This window comes from Poromitra crassiceps (genome assembly GCF_964638095.1).
Source record: "Poromitra crassiceps genome assembly, chromosome: 20".
Classification (NCBI taxonomy): domain Eukaryota; kingdom Metazoa; phylum Chordata; class Actinopteri; order Beryciformes; family Melamphaidae; genus Poromitra; species Poromitra crassiceps.
The window spans coordinates 18,680,372-18,702,224 of NC_139637.1; the positions used below are offsets into that span (position 1 = coordinate 18,680,372).

At 44.9% G+C, this 21,853-nt stretch overlaps 1 protein-coding gene and 1 long non-coding RNA gene across 2 annotated transcripts in view; both read left to right on the plus strand.

Annotated features, from left to right (window-relative positions):
* LOC310794919 (collagen alpha-1(XX) chain-like) overlaps positions 1-21,853 on the plus strand; it is a 104,225-nt gene that overhangs the window by 21,591 nt on the left and 60,781 nt on the right. The window contains exons 11-16 of the mRNA XM_083656953.1: positions 42-223; positions 1,210-1,339; positions 1,511-1,656; positions 2,659-2,788; positions 3,437-3,576; positions 3,970-4,096. Coding sequence (XP_083513079.1) covers positions 42-223; positions 1,210-1,339; positions 1,511-1,656; positions 2,659-2,788; positions 3,437-3,576; positions 3,970-4,096 — 855 coding nt within the window. The remainder of the gene's footprint in view (positions 1-41; positions 224-1,209; positions 1,340-1,510; positions 1,657-2,658; positions 2,789-3,436; positions 3,577-3,969; positions 4,097-21,853) is intronic.
* LOC310795047 lies at positions 8,213-17,293 on the plus strand. The gene is made up of 8 exons (XR_014553597.1): positions 8,213-8,287; positions 8,690-8,822; positions 8,959-9,052; positions 9,158-9,309; positions 15,052-15,156; positions 15,293-15,386; positions 15,483-15,634; positions 16,723-17,293. It is a non-coding gene; the product is annotated as an uncharacterized lncRNA (long non-coding RNA).

The window sequence follows — 21,853 nt, forward strand, 5'->3', positions numbered from 1 at the left end:
TGACTCAGATGTACTGAACCCAGTCCTCGCTGTGTCTGCAGGAATGGAGCCTGGGCCCACACTGGACCCAGCGCTGTCTTACCCCAGTCCCACCGACCTGCGCTTCTCTGAGCTGGGCTTCAGAGAGGTGAGGCTCCACTGGACCGGTCCTGTGAGTCCAGCCGGGCCCGTCCAACAGTACAGAGTGGTTTTTCACAGCGCCGAGGGGCAGAGTCCACAGGAGGTCAGAAACACAACTCGGCCTCACTTACAAACAGACAATTTAACAATGTATCTATTCAATGTGTGACTTGTAGCATTTTTTAACATCAATCAAACTGGTGAGACTACTAATAGTCTCATTTGTTTTATGGTCATTATACCAAGTGATCACAATTAATGTGACAATGATATATTGATGTGTAAAAATGCATCTTTAATGCAGTGTTTCTCAAACTTTTTCAAACCAAGGACCACTTAACCAATAAAAAAAAACTTGTGGACCACCTAACTCCCCAAACATCCCCCAAAACAATAGGCCTACTACTTCAACTGTAAATTAATCAAATATTTGGCTTCGCACAATTATGAAAACAAGATAACCGATCCAAAATAATAATTTTTATATATAATTTATTTTAGTTAGTCCATTTTACTTTTTTCCATTTATTTCTGCTTTTCAGTTCAAAAGTTCAAAGAAAGTTTTTTCAAGTTCAATAAATGCACAATGTTGCCAAAGTCAAATAAGCATGATCTGTTACCATCTTAAAGCTGCATTCAGCGATGTTGTTGTGTTAAAATAAGTGTTAAATGGCTCTATATTCTGACAGCAAACACTGAAATAGAGTGTCAGTAACTTGGTAGTAACTCCCAACGCCCCACTGTACTCTGTCCCTCTCCTGTAGCCCTGCATGCAGGGTGGCCGTATCTCCGCAACCATAATGCGTAGAGACTCAGGGATGGTGTTGTTTGAGAAACACTGCTTTAATGCAACAGGCAGAATATACAGTGTCAGTGTGTGTGTGTGTGTGTGTGTGTGTGTGTGTGTGTGTGTGTGTGTGTGTGTGTGTGTGTGTGTGTGTGTGTGTGTGTGTGTGTGTGTGTGTGTGTGTGTGTGTGTGTGTGTGTGTGTGTGTGTGTGTGTGTGTGTGTGTGTGTGTGTGTGTGTCTGTGTCTGTGTCTGTGTCTGTGTCTGTCCACCTGACTGTCTGTGTCGGTGTGTGCCTGTAGGTGGTGGTGAAGGGATCGGAGTCCGGCGTGCAGCTCGGAGGCCTCTCCTCTCAGACTCTGTACCACGTGTCCATCTTCCCTGTGTACGACGACAACGTGGGCCTGGCCCTCAGAGGAACCGTCACCACCTGTAGGACACATTAGTCATTACACATTGTGTTCTATAGACTTTCCTTACATCCCGTATTCTCACCCGCTTCTTTAAGACACAAGGCTATACACTGCATCCCCTCATCTCTCGTGTCATTTCCTTTCTCTCCCCCTCCCCTCCCCTCCCTCCCTCCCTCCCTCCTTTCCTCAGTGCCCCTGGCCATGCCTGCCAACCTGGAGGTGACTCCCTCGTCTCCCAGCAGTCTGCGGGTGAGCTGGGGTGCAGCACCCGGTGCCACCCAGTACATGGTCCTGTACTCCGCACTGAGCCACGGAGAGCCTGATGACGCCAAGGAGGTGTGTGTGTTTCTGGAGAGGGCAGTGCAATGCTTGTATGCAAATTCAATGGTCCAAATTATCGGTATGTGTACGTTAAAACTAATTACAGTAAAAGTCTGAGGATAAAAACGAAAATCCTTGTGAGGATTTCATTGCCTACCTGTCTTAACCCATTGATACCTGATGCAGCATTTGGCGCGGTTCGCGGTCTTAAAGGGATACACACACAAATGAGCGATATACACCCAAATGCTGCATCAGGTATCAATGGGTTAAATGTGTTTTTAACTACGTGTCAGGAACATGTTGCTTGAATTCAAATGTTATGGTCAGGACATGATATGACACGAGGCTTATTAGCAGTGTTGGGGGTAACTCATTAAAAAAGTAACATAGTACATGTAATATATTACTTTTAGCAGTAACTCAGTAATATAACTTATTACCAATAGGATTTCAGTAATATTATACCAGTTACTTTGTCAAGTAACACAAGTTGCAAATTGAGTTGCTTTTTCTTAATCAAAGCACATATTTAAATAAAGATACAATCATTTCCTAATCAAATTGCGTGTTTTTATGTAAATAACCAATAACAAAGGAAAAGGATAACATTTAGAATTTTGGACGGTTTACACTGACTTCAAGCCATTGAAATTATTTTTCGGGATGGTTCCGGGGCGGCGATGTCATTCTGCTACTGCTGTTATTTTGGTGAAAGTAATGCAAAAGTAGTGTAATAAGTAACAAGTTACTCTACACAGACAGTATTATTGTAAAGTAACTTATTACTTTCAAATGAAAGTAACTAGTAATATGTAGTATATTACATTTTGAAAGTAACCAACACTGCTTATTAGCATGACAGTTGTCATCGTTGTCACTGTAATGTGTCTTCATGAACCAGGTCCTTGTTGTGGTGAGAGATTTCTCATTCCATATCTCAGGAGGATGAACACGTTGAACCAGGCCTTGACCAAACTCACGCTGGGGTTTTATTGCCTCGATCTGTCTCTGCAGGAGAAGTTCAGTGCAGATCAGACAGTGGTGGAGCTGGCGGGGCTGGTACCGGCCACAGACTACTCCGTCACCCTGTACGCTCTCTACGACGAGGAGCCCAGCGACCCCGTCACCGCCGTCGCCACCACATGTAAGGCACGCATTACTACATCATGTTGACGATTTTGTACAATAAAAAAAAAAAAATCTTTCTTCCCCCGACACGGGCAATTGTGCCTGCATGGAGCAAGCCGGAGGCAACACGGAGGCGACCCTCGCGTTGCTAGTAAGCAGGGAATGCCCTACCTGGATGTATACGCATATTTTCCATTTTGTCAGCATCATAGGAGATGATCTAGGACAGTGGTTCCCAACCACCGGGCCGCAGACCGGTAACTACAAACATAAATAAACATCAACTTGAAACTATGTTTCAACTACCACACAGCCTATAATATTATAGCCTATGTTTATTAAAAAAACAAAACAAAAGGTATTTATTTATTTATTATTATTCAAATTGACAACCAGTCCGCGACTTTTTTTTCCATCTATCTACCGGTCCTTGGCACAAAAAAGGTTGGGAACCCCTGATCTAGGAGATGGAAGGACCTACCTGTCATTCTCCACGTCATTTTGTTGTATCTCCACTTGCACGCTTCCAGAACGTCCCAAATTCGTTACAGACATCCACAGCATGGCTGAGGTCAGACATAGCAGTGATGTATCACTTCGTAAACAATCTGTCCTTCTCTTCCTCTCCTCCCTCCTTCATTGCCTCCTCCCCCCTTCCCGACAGTCCCGCTCCCGCCCCCGCTGAGCGTCCAGTTCCCGATGGTCACCCACAGCATGCTGAGGGTGAGCTGGGTGCCCGGGGCCGTGGACGTCCCCGGCCACAGGGTCACCTGCAGCACCAACCACGGCAGCGACGTCAAGCAGGTGACGTCCCAATCCACCGCTGCTGCTCAATTAGAAACCTTGTGTCTAAAAAAAAAATGGCGCTGATGTGGGTTCCACACACAGGCTGAAATATCAATAATGATGAACTATAATTTAGTGGTGGATCCCTTTTCAAAACACTATCACAAAGTGGTTGTCACAAGTCATTTAAACGGAGCAAAAATGTAAGAGAGAAACAGCTAAATCGAAAAAAGTTACAATAGATTTGAGGTCAACTTAAAAAGTCATGATGGTGATTTCATGAGAAAACATCTAGAGAGTAAAATCTACTTGATAGATTTTACTCTCGCATTCGACTTTCACACTCAGAGTGTTTCCCCGTTTATTTCTCACTTGGCCACACATGTCCTCCTTGGTTCCCTCCGTGTGCAGGTGGAGGTGTCAGGAGTGAACTCAGTGCTGGTCCAGAACCTGTCGTCTCTGTCCAGATACCTGGTGTCGGTCCAGTCTCATTACCCACAGGGCCTGTCTGCAGCACTCACCAGTAACGTCACCACATGTAAGAGACACACACACACACGCACACGCACACGCACACGCACACGCACACGCACACGCACACACACACACACACACACACACACACACACACACACACAAGCTAGCTAGCTGGAAGAGAGAAAGTAAGAGAAAAAGAGAGAGAGAGAGAAGGGAATTGTCATGACTCCCTCGCATTGTTGTCACACAAAGTCGTTCCCCCTCAGAACACACACTATTCACCCTATTGTCTCTATGCTGTTCAGAGAGGGCCACTTGTTATCACATGACTCCTGTATGCACATTACACACTGGTCAAAGCATGACCCAGGAGTCTCTGCTCTCTCAGTGATGTGTTCGCTCCCTTCGATAGCTCAGTTGGTAGAGCGGAGGACTGTAGTGGTGATGACAGTGATCCTTAGGTCGCTGGTTCAAATCCGGCTCGAAGGAGCTCATTTTAAAAGCATGACTGCCTGTATGTATGAACTTACACTTAAAGCACAGACACACCAAGGTGATCTTCTCGCTTAAGGCCTCATTATACTCAGGTCTGCGCTGGGGCAGATGCTTTCATACTCAGAAGTGATCAGCATGTATTGTACAATGGTAATAGTGAGAACAGCCCGTGAAAAGTCGCAATGAAACGCTGTTATGTGCAGTACTGAGTGCGCTTTCACTCTCAGACGACCGTACATCAGCACATGAATGAATCACCTAACTTGTTTTTACTGAATAGCCGTTTCAGTTCTCAGCCCTGATAGCCTACTCTGTGCTGCTTTTAATCTCTCTCAAACATGCTCTCAATACAACACATTTACCAGACACACCACGCTCTCGGTTAGCGTCTGTCGCCCTAGTCCTTTGGCACTACTCGGCCTTGCCAACTGACCGACGCAGCAGAATCATGTCGGGCAGTCGGTGAGAGAAATCACACTGATTGGCTGGTCATCAAGCAAAGCGAATCAGTGCACGAGAAGAGAGGGCAGAACATAATTTTTCAACTTCATCTCATCCGATGTCAAAGGATTTCTGTATGTGAATTTCAGTTAAATGCATGAAATAAGTTCTGCGGTTAACAGAAGTATGAAACAGTGAAGTTTGTGTTCAGCAAGATCATCTTTACAAATGAGGAGCACTTTTATGACTTTTGAAGCGTTTTCTGAAAATCACTTAAAAAAACTTTAATTTACACTTTGAAAGTCATAAAAGTGCTCCTCATTTGTGAAGATGATCTTGCTGAACAAAAAGCTAGGTGTGTTTATCGATAACCTTTATCTGATATGCTGTTTACATGACCACTTGAATAATCTGGTAACTCCATAAATCAGATAATGGGTTTATTATGTAAACGCGCTCACTGTCAGACTGTAAAAGCCTATAGAAGGCTTTCAGCTGATGTGTACAGTAGCTGATACTGTAATGCGCCCTCTGACGGCCATATTGGAGCTCCACAGCTCTCGGGCAACAGTGGTGATGAACTGATGGTACGACTTGGACGTCAGCACAATTCAATAGACATGGTTAATTCACTGTGTTTGATTGGGACCTGATGTTTTCCCCTAAGTTGAGTGATTTTGAGTTTAGATAATGTCAGCTTTTTAGCTAGCTGGAAGAGAGACAGTAAGAGAAAAAGACAGAAGGCTCTTTCACACCGGCTATGAAAGCCGAAAAATGCACGGAAAATAGGATTAGCGCCTCCGATGTGAAAGTCGTGAATGCGCTTTGGTGGACAATTGTTTTACGCCTTTTGTCCCGCGACGGGAGGTAGTAACAGCGCCGGGTTACCTGGCAACCCGCCTCCACTTGAAAGGTCGTCGCAGCGAGCCGGAAAAGGTGCGAATGGTCAGCTCATTCATAAAAAAATTACAGGGGAAATCACCTCATGTAGCACGAAAGTGCAGGAGTGAAAGTAAAAAAAGTAGCCTATACAATCATGATTGCAGGGACGCCAGGAGGAATGCTCCGTGCGGTTAGGCTTTATGCTCAAACGATGTTGACATTAGTAGGTAGGCTACAATTAACGGATATAATAATAAGCTTCAGAGGGCTATAGCTGTCTGTGGTGAGTTGGTCTGACTCAGACCAGGTTATTCCCTCTCGAAATCAGCTCTGTGCATTCCCTTACAAAAACTACTAACGTTATTAGTCATGTGCATTTATAGCCCATACTATTCCCCCGACGAACGTTATGCAGACTGCAGCTGTTTGATATGCGGGCGGTCGTGTATCGTTTCAATTTTAGTAGGACACTATATCGATCTGCCCGCCCACCTTGCGAGTGCGGCGGCGGAGCCCGTTTTGGCGAGTCCGCCCACCATGCGAGTGCACCTATCCTCCCAGCTCAGCGGACTAGGAGAAGGAGGGAGGGAAGTATTGTTGTTGAATTAATTCGTTCATCATACAGTAGCCTAGGCTACACTAACCTATGAAAATATTCATTTGGGCTAGGAGGAGCTGGAAATCCCTCCGCTCGCCTTTCAATCCGGGAGCAGAGGATTTCACCTGAAAGTACACCACAGCACGGGAAAGTGGCCGTGCTGCTTGGCTCTGTGTGAAAGCAATTTCTGTGGCGAGGGTGCGAGCTTTGCGGGACTACTAAACGGCAATTTTTGCGCGATCTGTGTGTGAAAGAGCCTAGAGAGAGAAGGGAATTGTCATGACTCCCTCGCATTGTTGTCACACAGAGTCGTTCCCCCTCAGAACACACACTATTCACCCTATTGTCTCTATGCTGTTCAGAGAGGGCCGCTTGTTATCACATGACTAGCATGACCCAGGAGTCTCTGCTCTCTCAGTGATGTCTTTGCTCCCTTCGATAGCTCAGTTGGTAGAGCGGAGGACTGTAGTGGTGTTGACAGTGATCCTTAGGTCGCTGGTTCAAATCCGGCTCGAAGGAACAGCTTTTAAAAGCATGGCTGCCTGTATGTATGAACTTAGCCTTTGAACTGAAGCTTGAGGCAGGCTCAAGCTGAACTGACTTGTATGTGCGCATAACGTTCCCAATTCTATGTATTAAATTCTAAAAAACGACCCTCAACATTTGGGAAGGCTAAGCCACACAACTAGTTCGTTATAATCGAACGCCATGCTTCAAAGGCAACTTTACGACGGTGAGGACTCAATCACAGCAGATATCCGCTGATAGCCTACCACGGAGATCTCACAGGCACAGGCAGCAAAACCCGACGCGCTGATAGAAAAATCTCCTTGGACGCGCCGCGCTGCGCTCAGGCCTCGCCCCCCGACACGCCCCGTGCGATGACGTCATAATCGCCGTGCGCTTGGCTGGGCGCGAAGAGTATGCCACAAGCTTAACCGGTCACACACACAAGAAGCCTTCTCATTTCCTCTCGGCGCGCCTTGAACCCGCACACAACTGCCATTGACTTCATGCCTGGCAGCTTCATGCTTCATGCGTCACGCTTCGAAGATAGGACAGAATCCTTAACGATCGCTTGAGCATGCCTTGAGCGTGACACGTGCGTGGCTGGTGTGAACGGCTTCGCCTGTTAACAAGGACGCCTAAATGAAACTTGTGGGTTCAGCTTAGGTTGAGCTTAGGTTGAGCGTTGCTTCGGCGTATGGTGTGAATCACCACTTAGACTTAAAGCCCAGACACACCAAGGCGATTTTCTGCTGTCTGTGTCGGTGAACGTCTGTTGCCCTAGTCTTTACAGTGGTTGGCACTAGTCGGCCTTGCCAACTGACCGACGCAGAATCAACATGTCGAATCAGTGTCGGGCAGTCAGTGAGAGAAATCAAACTGATTGGCTGGTGGTCAAGCATGCGTGGTATCACAGGACTCCTGTATGCACACTGGCCAAAGCATGACCCAGGAGTCTCTGCTCTCTCAGTGATGTGTTCGCTCCCTTCGATTGCGGTACCTAACCACTGCTCGTCTGTACAAGTCGACGAATCACAGGGCGAAGTCAATCTTTCTAAAGCCAACCACATGCCGAGCCTAATCTTTCAAGAACCAACCACATGGCGAGCCTAATAATTCAGAAGCCTATCAAATGACCAAGTGAATCTTTCACAAAGCCATCCAATCAGAAGGCGAATCCAATCTTTCATTCAGCCAATCCCAGCGAATCCGACCGCCGAGAGGTCACCGCCCTCTTCTTCTTCACCGGAAGTACCCCAGTGTGTGGTTTGTTTGGCTAACGGATAGCTAGCCATTAGCTCTTATTATTATCCCTACACAACGTTACAGGTAAGCAACTGCCGATCCTTTTCATGTTTTAATTAAATACACATATTTCACGTCCACTTTGGCCATATCGTTGATATTTGCGCATATTTTTGATCGCGGTCTTTGACGTAAATATCACAGCATAACGTAACGAGAAGCTAACTAGCGTTAGCTGTGGCTGTGTTTTCGCTATCTGAACCCAACTTCACGTTAACGTTAACAGCTAAATAAGAAATAGTAAACCTTGTTATCAGTAATCTGCATAATGAGAAACTCATACACAGATAAAAGTAACAGCAGGTAGGCCTACTGATATAAACATTAAATGCCTGTCTATGCCTGTGTTTCTGTTTGTATGTTTTTAGTATCTAATGTATGTTTGTTTATTGCTGTGGTAATTTAGTCTACTGTACATAATTTCAGATGTCATTACGAAACAACAAGGCTATGGCAGGTGACACTGAGTGGCTCTCTACTGGGGTGTCTGGTATGGCCATCCAGTGAGGGAAACATACCTGCTCCTTGCCCAAAAAAAGAGAGATGGCATGACCATGAGGTAAGATTATATGGCTTATCCATGTTCAAGTTAACAACATGACCCTAACACAATACACTGTAACATCAGGTACAGTATGTGATGGTACATGTATGCAAGTCCAGTTAAGTTACCGTATGTGCATTGTGTGTTTCAGACTGCCACAGCCAGGTATCTGCACAGCTCAGGGATTACTGAAGTATCCCAGCAAGATGGAGCAAGGTGACCCTCTACTCCAAGCAGGGCTTCAGGTATGACCTCACCTTCACCCACTCATGCCTCCTTGGCCAACAAGGTGAAATAGTCATATTTAATTTCACTGGGACTTATTTTTCCCTCTGTGTATCTTTCTCAAGGTGAGCGCCTACACTCCAGACAGCGTGTCCCAGGCATTGGAGTATCTGAAGGAGCTCCTGCTCGTCATCCAGCAGCACACCACATCTTGTCTGCACAGGCACACATCCCACCTGTTACAGCGAGCGTGGACCAGCCTGCACGACTCCTGACAGTGAGTACCTGATTGTGTCTCCTGTCCAGATTGTGTTAAAAACGTTTTAACAACCTCACACAGACAAGACTCAAGTCATTACTATTGCTTCAGACAAAATCATTTCCAAGGTTGTTCAGTGTTTAACTGTATGGTCTAATCTTAGAAATATTGGTGTTATTTTGATCAGGCTATGTCCTTTGATCAAGTTAAGTCATTGTCCTGTACATGCCACCCCCCCCCCCCCCACACACACACACACACACACACATTTTAGAAACAAACACTCAGGTCTGTTGTGTCACACAGATTATTATTGATGCCTTTTGTATCATCCCACCTGGAGTACTGTAATTCCCTTTTGACATGCCTCACCGGTCCCTGGACTGTCTACAAATGGTCCAGTACACTGCTGTTGACTATGGCCGCATGCCCACAGGGATTGTTTTTTTGTTTTTTGTTTTTTTCCCAGGTCAGAATGCTTTGGAAATCATGTCCAGAGTGCTTCCAACGTGCACAGACACAGCATTTATTTGTTGCTGCTGAAAAAAATTGACATTGATGAGTAGCCTGCCTCTCCAAAAGTGTAACTTTTCTCTGCTTGAGGCGCCCAGAGCACCCTGCCCAAAAACACTAGCCATCGAGAGCGTTTAAACACCAGGTGCGGTGCTGGGAAGAGGAGCGCTCCTAGAGCGTCCTTACCATAGAGAATGAATTGCAGAAAGGCGCTGGCAGCTCAAACAGACGTTCCCTGTGGACACAGCTGCTTAGTCCAGCACGACATGTCACATCACATCCATCTTAGCTTCCTTACATTGGCTTCCATCAAGTTTAAGGTTCTTGTAATCACTTATAAAGCCCTGCATGGTCAGGCACCTGTGTAAATCTGTGACCTGATCCATCCCTACATCACCAGTCAATGTGACTGCTCTGTGAAAGGTGCTATATAAATAAACATTACAAATAAACGTTACTTTCTTAGTTAATTGCTTACTTACTTAGCTGGATTCAATTTACACCTGGCATTAAAACAGGTCCAGGATCTACATCAAAAATGTGATTCATCCTGTTTAATCCATGCCAACTATGTCTCTTTTCATCTATCATCTACAACGTGTATCTATCAGTCTGATGTGTCCCATGTTTGTGTTTTCCCTACAGTGGTGAAGTGTCAGTGTGGTGTCTGCAGAGCCTGCTCGCCTCCAACACAACCCACCATCAAGACCTGGACCCAGGAGCTGCTGACGCCAGCATGATGGCAGCATACAGATGCCAGCTTTTTGCACACCACACACACTCGACACTGATCTACACAAAGTTACACTCACCACACACACTCGACACTGATCTACACAAAGTTACACTCACACTGACCCTTTCTGATGCTGCCATTTGGTTGTGTCAGCTCCTGCTCTCTAGCTGTGATTGGACACTCTGGGGTCAGACAAGTGAACTCTCATTCAAAGGACCCTCTCTGTCTCTTTTCTTCTTTTTCTTCCTTTCATTGCTGTTTATTATTATTCATTGTCCACTGTGTTCTTTATTTGATTTAGATTGCACATTGTCTAATCGTTTTGTTTTTGTAAATGATGAATTTATTTGAAATGTATTCTCTCTTCGTGTCTTTGATAATACCATGATATTTAAATCTACTACATAATACATTATAGCCAATACGTTTTTTATACTTGACTGAATGACCAATAAAGTGCTCAAATCAGTTATCACTCATTCAATCATTACTTTCAACTTTTCTTTAGGGCATTACCCACTTTTGAGATAGCCTAAAAAAACTAAATATTTAAAGTGCATACTTTCTTTCCCTATTACAATAATAAAGACCCAGTTTTAAAACCATGCATTGCATATATTTACCAACATGCTTGAGGTGGGATTGTAAACCTGTCTCTTCCATTTTACACAAGTAGCCTAATGTGATGGTGCATTAAAAGTTGATCAAAATCACATTATAGTTTAATTAGATTTGAGTTGCAGCACATTGACATCGTTTCAGAGCACCAAGGCAATAACTGAATGACATTGGACAAAATTCAAGTAAGTCCACAGCTGGATTCGAACCTGCGTCCTCCCAATTTTTCTTCCTTTTCCTCCTCCTTTTCCCCCCCTTCTTCCCCCTTTCTCCCCTTTCCCCCCCCTTCTTTACGGACTAATGTTCCCCAGCCTTAGCTCAGTTGGTAGAGCGGAGGACTGTAGTGGTGTTGACAGTGATCCTTAGGTCGCTGGTTCAAATCCGGCTCGGAGGAATGCTTTTAAAAGCATGGCTGCCTGTATGTATGAACTTAGCCTTTGTTCAAACCATAGTCAGAACTGAAGTTTGAGGCAGGCTCAAGCTGAACTGACGTTTAACCGGTCACACAAGAAGCCTTCTCTCATTTCCTCTCGGCGCGCCTTGAACCCGACTTCATGTCAATGGCATGGCAGCTTCATGCTTCCGCTTGGAAGATAGGACTGAATCCTGAACGATCGCTTGAGCGTGCCTTGAGCATGCCTTAAGCGTGGCACGCGGCTGGTGTGAACGGCTTCGACTGTTAACAAGGACGCCTAAATGAAACTTGTGGGTTCAGCTTAGGTTGAGCTTAGGTTGAGTGTTGCTTCGGCGTATGGTGTGAACGGCCACTTAGACTTAAAGCCCAGACACACCAAGGCGATTTTCTGCTGTCGGTGTCGGTGAGCTTCTGTTGCCCTAGTCTTTACAGTGGTTGGCACTAGTCGGCCTTGCCAACTGACTGACGCAGAATCAACATGTCGAATAAGCGTCGGGCAGTCCGTGAGACAAACTGATTGGCTGGTGGTCAAGCATGCGTGTTATCACCAGCTGGCCAAAGCATGACCCAGGAGTCGCTGCTCAGTGATGTGTTTGCTCCCTTCGAGCGGAGGACTGTAGTGGTGATGACAGTGATCCTTAGGTCGCTGGTTCCAATCCGGCTCGAAGGAGCTCATTTTAAAAGCATGACTGCCAGTATGTATGAACTTAGCCTTAAAGCACAGACACACCAAGGCTGTCATTTGCGTTGGCACTACTCGGCCTTGCCAACTGACCCACGCAGCAGAATCATGTCGGGCAGTCGGTGAGAGAAATCACACTGATTTGCTGGTCATCAAGCAAAGCGAATCAGTGCACGAGAAGTGAGAGCAGAACATAATTTTTCAACTTCATCTCATCCGATGTCAAAGGATTTCTGTATGTGAATTTCAGTTAAATGCATGAAATAAGTTCTGTGGTTAACAGAAGTATGAAACAGTGAAGTTTGTGTTCAGCAAGATCATCTTTACAAATGAGGAGCACTTTTATGACTTTTGAAGCGTTTTCTGAAAATCACTTAAAAAAACTTTAATTTACACTTTGAAAGTCATAAAAGTGCTCCTCATTTGTGAAGATGATCTTGCTGAACAAAAAGCTAGGTGTGTTTATCGATAACCTTTATCTGATATGCTGTTTACATGACCACTTGAATAATCTGGTAACTCTATAAATCAGATAATGGGTTTATTATGTAAACGCGCTCACTGTCAGACTGTAAAAACCTATAGAAGGCTTTCAGCTGATGCGTACAGTAGCTGATACTGTAATGCACCCTCTGACGGCCATATTGGAGCTCCACAGCTCTCGCGCAACAGTGGTGATGAACTGATGGTACGACTTGGACGTCAGCACAATTCAATAGACATGGTTAATTCACTGTGTTTGATTGGGACCTGATGTTTTCCCCTAAGTTGAGTGATTTTGAGTTTAGATAATGTCAGCTTTTTAGCTAGCTGGAAGAGAGACAGTAAGAGAAAAAGACAGAAGGCTCTTTCACACCGGCTATGAAAGCCGAAAAATGCACGGAAAATAGGATTAGCGCCTCCGATGTGAAAGTCGTGAATGCGCTTTGGTGGACAATTGTTTTACGCCTTTTGTCCCGCGACGGGAGGTAGTAACAGCGCCGGGTTACCTGGCAACCCGCCTCCACTTGAAAGGTCGTCGCAGCGAGCCGGAAAAGGTGCGAATGGTCAGCTCATTCATAAAAAAATTACAGGGGAAATCACCTCATGTAGCACGAAAGTGCAGGAGTGAAAGTAAAAAAAGTAGCCTATACAATCATGACTGCAGGGACGCCAGGAGGAATGCTCCGTGCGGTTAGGCTTTATGCTCAAACGATGTTGACATTAGTAGGTAGGCTACAATTAACGGATATAATAATAAGCTTCAGAGGGCTATAGCTGTCTGTGGCGAGTTGGTCTGACTCAGACCAGGTTATTCCCTCTCGAAATCAGCTCTGTGCATTCCCTTACAAAAACTACTAACGTTATTAGTCATGTGCATTTATAGCCCATACTATTCCCCCGACGAACGTTATGCAGACTGCAGCTGTTTGATTTGCGGGCGGTCGTGTATCGTTTCAATTTTAGTAGGACACCATATCGATCTGCCCGCCCACCTTGCGAGTGCGGCGGCGGAGCCCGTTTTGGCGAGTCCGCCCACCATGCGAGTGCACCTATCCTCCCAGCTCAGCGGACTAGGAGAAGGAGGGAGGGAAGTATTGTTGTTGAATTAATTCGTTCATCATACAGTAGCCTAGGCTACACTAACCTATGAAAATATTCATTTGGGCTAGGAGGAGCTGGAAATCCCTCCGCTCGCCTTTCAATCCGGGAGCAGAGGATTTCACCTGAAAGTACACCACAGCACGGGAAAGTGGCCGTGCTGCTTGGCTCTGTGTGAAAGCAATTTCTGTGGCGAGGGTGCGAGCTTTGCGGGACTACTAAACGGCAATTTTTGCGCGATCTGTGTGTGAAAGAGCCTAGAGAGAGAAGGGAATTGTCATGACTCCCTCGCATTGTTGTCACACAGAGTCGTTCCCCCTCAGAACACACACTATTCACCCTATTGTCTCTATGCTGTTCAGAGAGGGCCGCTTGTTATCACATGACTAGCATGACCCAGGAGTCTCTGCTCTCTCAGTGATGTGTTTGCTCCCTTCGATTGCGGTACCTAACCACTGCTCGTCTGTACAAGTCGACGAATCACAGGGCGAAGTCAATCTTTCTAAAGCCAACCACATGCCGAGCCTAATCTTTCAAGAACCAACCACATGGCGAGCCTAATAATTCAGAAGCCTATCAAATGACCAAGTGAATCTTTCACAAAGCCATCCAATCAGAAGGCGAATCCAATCTTTCATTCAGCCAATCCCAGCGAATCCGACCGCCGAGAGGTCACCGCCCTCTTCTTCTTCACCGGAAGTACCCCAGTGTGTGGTTTGTTTGGCTAACGGATAGCTAGCCATTAGCTCTTATTATTATCCCTACACAACGTAACTTACAGGTAAGCAACTGCCGATCCTTTTCATGTTTTAATTAAATACACATATTTCACGTCCACTTTGGCCATATCGTTGATATTTGCGCATATTTTTGATCGCGGTCTTTGACGTAAATATCACAGCATAACGTAACGAGAAGCTAACTAGCGTTAGCTGTGGCTGTGTTTTCGCTATCTGAACCCAAGTTCACGTTAACGTTAACAGCTAAATAAGAAATAGTAAACCTTGTTATCAGTAATCTGCATAATGAGAAACTCATACACAGATAAAAGTAACAGCAGGTAGGCCTACTGATATAAACATTAAATGCCTGTATGCCTGTGTTTCTGTTTGTATGTTTTTAGTATCTAATGTATGTTTGTTTATTGCTGTAAGTATAATTTAGTCTACTGTACATCATTTCAGATGTCATTACGAAACAACAAGGCTATGGCAGGTGACACTGAGTGGCTCTCTACTGGGGTGTCTGGTATGGCCATCCAGTGAGGGAAACATACCTGCTCCTTGCCCAAATAAAGAGAGATGGCATGACCTTTATAAGGTAAGATTATATGGCTTATCCATGTTCAAGTTAACAACATGACCCTAACACAATACACTGTAACATTAGGTACAGTATGTGATGGTACATGTATGCAAGTCCAGTTAAGTTACCGTATGTGCATTGTGTGTTTCAGACTGCCACAGCCAGGTATCTGCACAGCTCAGGGATTACTGAAGTATCCCAGCAAGATGGAGCAAGGTGACCCTCTACTCCAAGCAGGGCTTTAGGTATGACCTCACCTCATGCCTCCTTGGCCAACAAGGTGAAATAGTCATATTTAATTTCACTGGGACTTATTTTTCCCTCTGTGTATCTTTCTCAAGGTGAGCGCCTACACTCCAGACAGCGTGTCCCAGGCATTGGAGTATCTGAAGGAGCTCCTGCTCGTCATCCAGCAGCACACCACATCTTGTCTGCACAGGCACACATCCCACCTGCTACAGCGAGCGTGGACCAGCCTGCACGACTCCTGACAGTGAGTACCTGATTGTGTCTCCTGTCCAGATTGTGTTAAAAACGTTTTAACAACCTCACACAGACAAGACTCAAGTCATTACTATTGCTTCAGACAAAATCATTTCCAAGGTTGTTCAGTGTTTAACTGTATGGTCTAATCTTAGAAATATTGGTGTTATTTTGATCAGGCTATGTCCTTTGATCAAGTTAAGTCATTGTCCTGTACATGCCACCCCCCCCCCCCAACACCCATTTTAGAAACAAACACTCAGGTCTGTTGTGTCACACAGATTATTATTGATGCCTTTTGTATCATCCCACCTGGAGTACTGTAATTCCCTTTTGACATGCCTCACCGGTCCCTGGACTGTCTACAAATGGTCCAGTGCTGTTGACTAAGGCCGCATGCCCACAGGGATTGTTTTTTTGTTTTTAGTTTTTTTCCCAGGTCAGAATGCTTTGGAAATCATGTCCAGAGTGCTTCCAACGTGCACAGACACAGCATTTATTTGTTGCTGCTGAAAAAAATTGACATTGATGAGTAGCCTGCCTTTCCAAAAGTGTAACTTTTCTCTGCTTGAGGCGCCCAGAGCACCCTGCCCAAAAACACTAGCCATCAAGAGCGTTTAAACACCAGGTGCGGTGCTGGGAAGAGGAGCGCTCCTAGAGCGTCCTTACCATAGAGAATGAATTGCAGAAAGGCGCTGGCAGCTCAAACAGATGTTCCCTGTGGACACAGCTGCTTAGTCCAGCACGACATGTCACATCACATCCATCTTAGCTTCCCTACATTGGCTTCCATCAAGTTTAAGGTTCTTGTAATCACTTATAAAGCCCTGCATGGTCAGGCACCTGTGTAAATCTGTGACCTGATCCATCCCTACATCACCAGTCAATGTGACTGCTCTGTGAAAGGTGCTATATAAATAAACGTTACAAATAAACGTTACTTTCTTAGTTAATTGCTTACTTACTAACAGGTCCAGGATCTACATCAAAAATGTGATTCATCCTGTTTAATCCATGCCAACTATGTCTCTTTTCATCTATCATCTACAACGTGTATCTATCAGTCTGATGTGTCCCATGTTTGTGTTTTCCCTACAGTGGTGAAGTGTCAGTGTGGTGTCTGCAGAGCCTGCTCGCCTCCAACACAACCCACCATCATCAAGACCTGGACCCAGGAGCTGCTGACGCCAGCATGATGGCAGCATACAGATGCCAGCTTTTTGCACACCACACACACTCGACACTGATCTACACAAAGTTACACTCACCACACACACTCGACACTGATCTACACAAAGTTACACTCACACTGACCCTTTCTGATGCTGCCATTTGGTTGTGTCAGCTCCTGCTCTCTAGCTGTGATTGGACACTCTGGGGTCAGACAAGTGAACTCTCATTCAAAGGACCCTCTCTGTCTCTTTTCTTCTTTTTCTTCTTTTCATTGCTGTTTATTATTATTCATTGTCCACTGTGTTCTTTATTTGATTTAGATTGCACATTGTCTAATCGTTTTGTTTTTGTAAATGATGAATTTATTTGAAATGTATTCTCTCTTCGTGTCTTTGATAATACCATGATATTTAAATCTACTACATAATACATTATAGCCAATACATTTTATACTTGACTGAATGACCAATAAAGTGCTCAAATCAGTTATCACTCATTCAATCATTACTTTCAACTTTTCTTTAGGGCATTACCCACTTTTGAGATAGCCTAAAACTAAATATTTAAAGTGCATACTTTCTTTCCCTATTACAATAATAAAGACCCAGTTTTAAAACCATGCATTGCATATTTACCAACATGCTTGAGGTGGGATTGTAAACCTGTCTCTTCCATTTTACACAAGTAGCCTAATGTGATGGTGCATTAAAAGTTGATCAAAATAACATTATAGTTTAATTAGATTTGAGTTGCAGCACATTGACATCGTTTCAGAGCACCAAGGCAATAACTGAATGACATTGGACAAAATTCAAGTAAGTCCACAGCTGGATTCGAACCTGCGTCCTCCCAAATTTTCTTCCTTTTCCTCCCCCTTTTCCCCCCTTTCTTCCCCCTTTCTCCCCTTTCCCCCCCCTTCTTTACGGACTAATGTTCCCCAGCCTTAGCTCAGTTGGTAGAGCGGAGGACTGTAGTGGTGTTGACAGTGATCCTTAGGTCGCTGGTTCAAATCCGGCTCGAAGGAAAGCTTTTAAAAGCATGGCTGCCTGTATGTATGAACTCAAAGCACAGACACACCAAGGTGATTTTCGGCTGTCTGTGTCGGTGACGGTGGTTGGCACTAGTCAGCAAAGCGAATCAGGGCACGAGAGGAGATGGCATAACGTCATTGTTTTTCAACTTCATCGCATCCGATAATTCCAATACACAAATATAGTGTGTGTGTGTGTCATCTCTACAACAACACTTTGAAACACATCATACACATCATTAGTCCCTGACAGTGCAAAGTGTAGCTGAGTGGAGTAGGTAGGCGTGTTGTGAGTTACATTGTTACCATTCATTTATGATGTTGTTTCTATGGGAACCAGTTGCTAATTACTGCCCCCCCCCCCCCCCCCCCACTCCGACCCAAGTAGCCTATCATAATCATGGCCAGATTAGAGGATCTCACAACAGTGGCTATGAGTAGAATATGAACTGATGTCGTCGTCATGTGTGTGTGTGTGTGTGTGTGTGTGTGTGTGTGTGTGTGTGTGTCATCTCTACAGCAACACTTTGAAATGAAAATGAGTCAAAACTGAACTGGATCTGAATATTTATTTATTAAAAAAACAGAAAGATCATACTGTAAATCTTATCACACCAATGAGGGCATACAATTTTTAATTTCCTAATCAAATTGTGTGTTTTTATGCAAATATCCACTATAGATGAGAATAACAAAGGAAAAAGATAACATTTAGAATTTTGGACGGTTTACACTGACTTCAGACCCTAATAAATTCTTTCAAATGAAAGTAACTTGCCCAACACTGGATATCACCCCCCCCCCCACCATCCCGAAAGGCGAGCAAAAAGTAAATATAAAAGTAAGCTCTAACATATTAACAGCAGTTATGTTAAGCAGAAAATAATAACAGCGTTAATGATTGACAGACATCATCTTGCCAGTCCAGACATCGTTTGTATTTAGTGTGGCGAAGATTAATCAAATTATCTTGAACAAATCAAAATGTGTTCTCTTAAATGGCAGTGAATCCATAGTCTAATCTGTGTGATTAACAGGAGAGATGATCAGTGAATCCATAGTCTAACCTGTGTGATTAACAGGAGAGATGATCAGTGGGGCAGAGTTTTCACCACCATTAAGACCGGCACCAAAGTATGGGTAGATGTCCTCAGTGAAGGTGCAGCCAGTAAAGGAGTAGATAAGAGCTGCAGTATCTACATCATAAAAGGAGACCAGACCCTCCTCAAAATCCACAAACACCCCCACCTTCTGAGGCTTCATCTTCAGAGAGAGGTGGACAGAACGACCAGCAGCAGCTTTGTACTCATTTCCATTCATCAACCCTATAGACCAGTAGCCATCCTCTGGGCTCAGTAAGATGTCTCCCTTCCTGTTGATCGACCCTCTGGCCACTCCTAACTCCCAGTCACTCTTCCCTTTAACCTGAACCTCATGGTAAAATCTTCCTGAAGAGAAGCTCTGCTTTCCTAAGACACATGGACATAAAGAAAATCTCTCTGGGTTGTCTGGGAAATTCCTTTCTTCATCACCATCTTTTACTTGTTTCCCGTCATTAGACAGGATCAGATCGCAATGTGCTGTATGAGGATCCAGAGTCACATCCACTTCACACTGCTGGACCCTCTTCAGCTCAACATCAGCACACAGCTTGTCCATCTCTTTCCTGAGAGTCTCCTCCAGCTGAGCCACAGCTCTCCACACAGACCCCTGATATGTTGTGGAGTGGACACTGACTTCTGTCCAGTCCTTGGTGTGTGGAGGCGTGTTCAGGGATGGGAGGCTTTGGAGGAGGTGGAGGTGATCTTCAGTGCATGAGAGTTGCTCCACCTCAGCGGCTCTCTTCATCAGCTCTGAGATTTCATGCTCCAGCTCTTTGATGAATCCTTCAGCCTGTTTCTCTGTAGTTTTCTGCTTCTCTTCAATAGTATCAATAAGCTTAGCCTGGCCTCTCTCCACAGACTGCATCAGAGCAGAGAACACCCGCACACTGTCTGCTATCTCTCTGTCCGCATCTTCCTTTCTGAGCTCCACTGAGTGTTTGATCTCTTGGATCTTCAGTCGTCTCTCCTGGATCTTCTGATGAATCTCAGCCTCTATTTTCCCCAGCTCAGCCTTCTTTCCTTCATATTCTTCTTTCAGAGGAACAATATGATGTTGCTTGTGGTCCAAAGCAGTGCAATGCAGACATACACACATCTGGTCAGTCTTGCAGAACAGCTGGAGGAGTTGATCATGATCTTTACAGATCCTGTCTTCCAGGTTCTCCACAGGATCGATCAGCTTGTGTCTTTTCAGCCGTGTGATTCTCTGATGAGGCTCCAGGTGAGTCTCACAGTAGGAGGCCAGACACATCAGGCAGGACTTCAGGGCCTTCAGTTTGGACCCAGTGCAGACGTCACAGGGAACGGGTTCTCCAGGTTTGACACTCTGTTGGTCTGACTTTGAGCAGCTCCTGGATTTCCTTTGAGCTGACTTTCTGAACTGAGTCATCTCAGATATTAAAGTGTTGACCCGCAGCAGTGGTCTTGTGTTGAAAACCTCTTCACACATGGGACACTGGCACCTATTAACATTCCAGTGCTGTGTGATGCAGTTCTTGCAGAAGTTGTGTCCACATGGTATGGTGACTGGATCAGTGAACACATCCAGACAGATGGAGCACAGAAGCTGCTCTTCAGAGAGGAGACTGCTGGCAGCAGACATCTCTAGACACTGAGACCTAAAGTGAAAGTGTGAAAAGTCAACATTATAAGTACATCATTCTTGAATATCTGTATACAAATATCAAAGTCAGATAAATAGTTGTGATAACAAAAAATGGTGAAACATCCTATGTGGATACAGCTCAATGATGTGTTATTTCTCAGTTTAAAGACAGTAAATATGGTCTGCTGTACTCACCTGTGTATGTCTAAAAATGGCCCTGGTTTTATTTTTCTTGTCGAGACAAAGCACTCTTTTCTCCTCTGCAGCAGTGCTGTGTGCTCTGAGTTACTTTCAGTGCAACCTCAGACATGTGACGTTGTTGCTCCGCCTCTTTCAGCTGATGGATCCTCCCCTCTGGTGGTAGTCTCGCAGTAGCCAGCCTAGGGTTGCCAACCGCCCCTTAAAATAAGAAATCGTCCCGTATTTGGAAACTGGGTTTCCAAATTGGCCAGGAGACTCTGGTAGGTAGCCTCCCGGGATGGAAAAAATAATCCCCAGCGATTTTATATGATTATAAGAATGTGTGTGTTTTGGGTAGACCTACATTGTACGTCGGGTGCGTGAGGAGAGACAGAGAGAGAGAGAGAGTGGGAGAAAGAGTTTATTTATTTAACTAATCCCCCCTTCCAGGAAATCTGATTGTCAACAATCGGACTGATTGAATCAGATCTGATTGAATCAGACAATCTCATCACAAAGAAGGCTGGCTCTGATGACCACGACTTGTTTTCGTTTACCATATTGGAGACCAGAGGCAAGTTGGTCAAGTTCAAACTGCTGATGAAATCATGCAAAAATCCCCAAAAGTTAATCCATGCAAATGCTAGTTTCACAAGTCGCCAAAACAGGATCTGAACTTCAGACAAGCATTTTTATAGGTTAAAAACATCTTCATTCTTCAGATTCTGAAGAATGAATGAGCATTTTTATGCTCGTTCTTCAGGCCATTACACAGTTGTTTCCTGCAGTTGTGTCTGATCAAGATCGGATCACGTTCTCACCACAAACGAACAGTTCCAGAGTTTGTTTGGAAGCGGACCGAGACCAGCCTTTCTTGGCGATCTCGGCCCCGCTTGTTTTGTCCCGCATCCGAGTGCGATTGCTGTGTTCACACTCCCCCAAATGAACCGCACCAAGGGGGAAAAGTGCTCCTGTTTCGGAGCAAATGCTCCAAACGAGACTGATGTGAATAAACCCTTTTTAGTCCTTCACGCAGTCTAACCGCGTTCGAATCCGACTTGCGGTCATATGCTGCATGTCCTCCCCTCTCTCCCTCCCTGCTTTCCTGTCGCTGTCTAGCACATACTGTCCTATCAA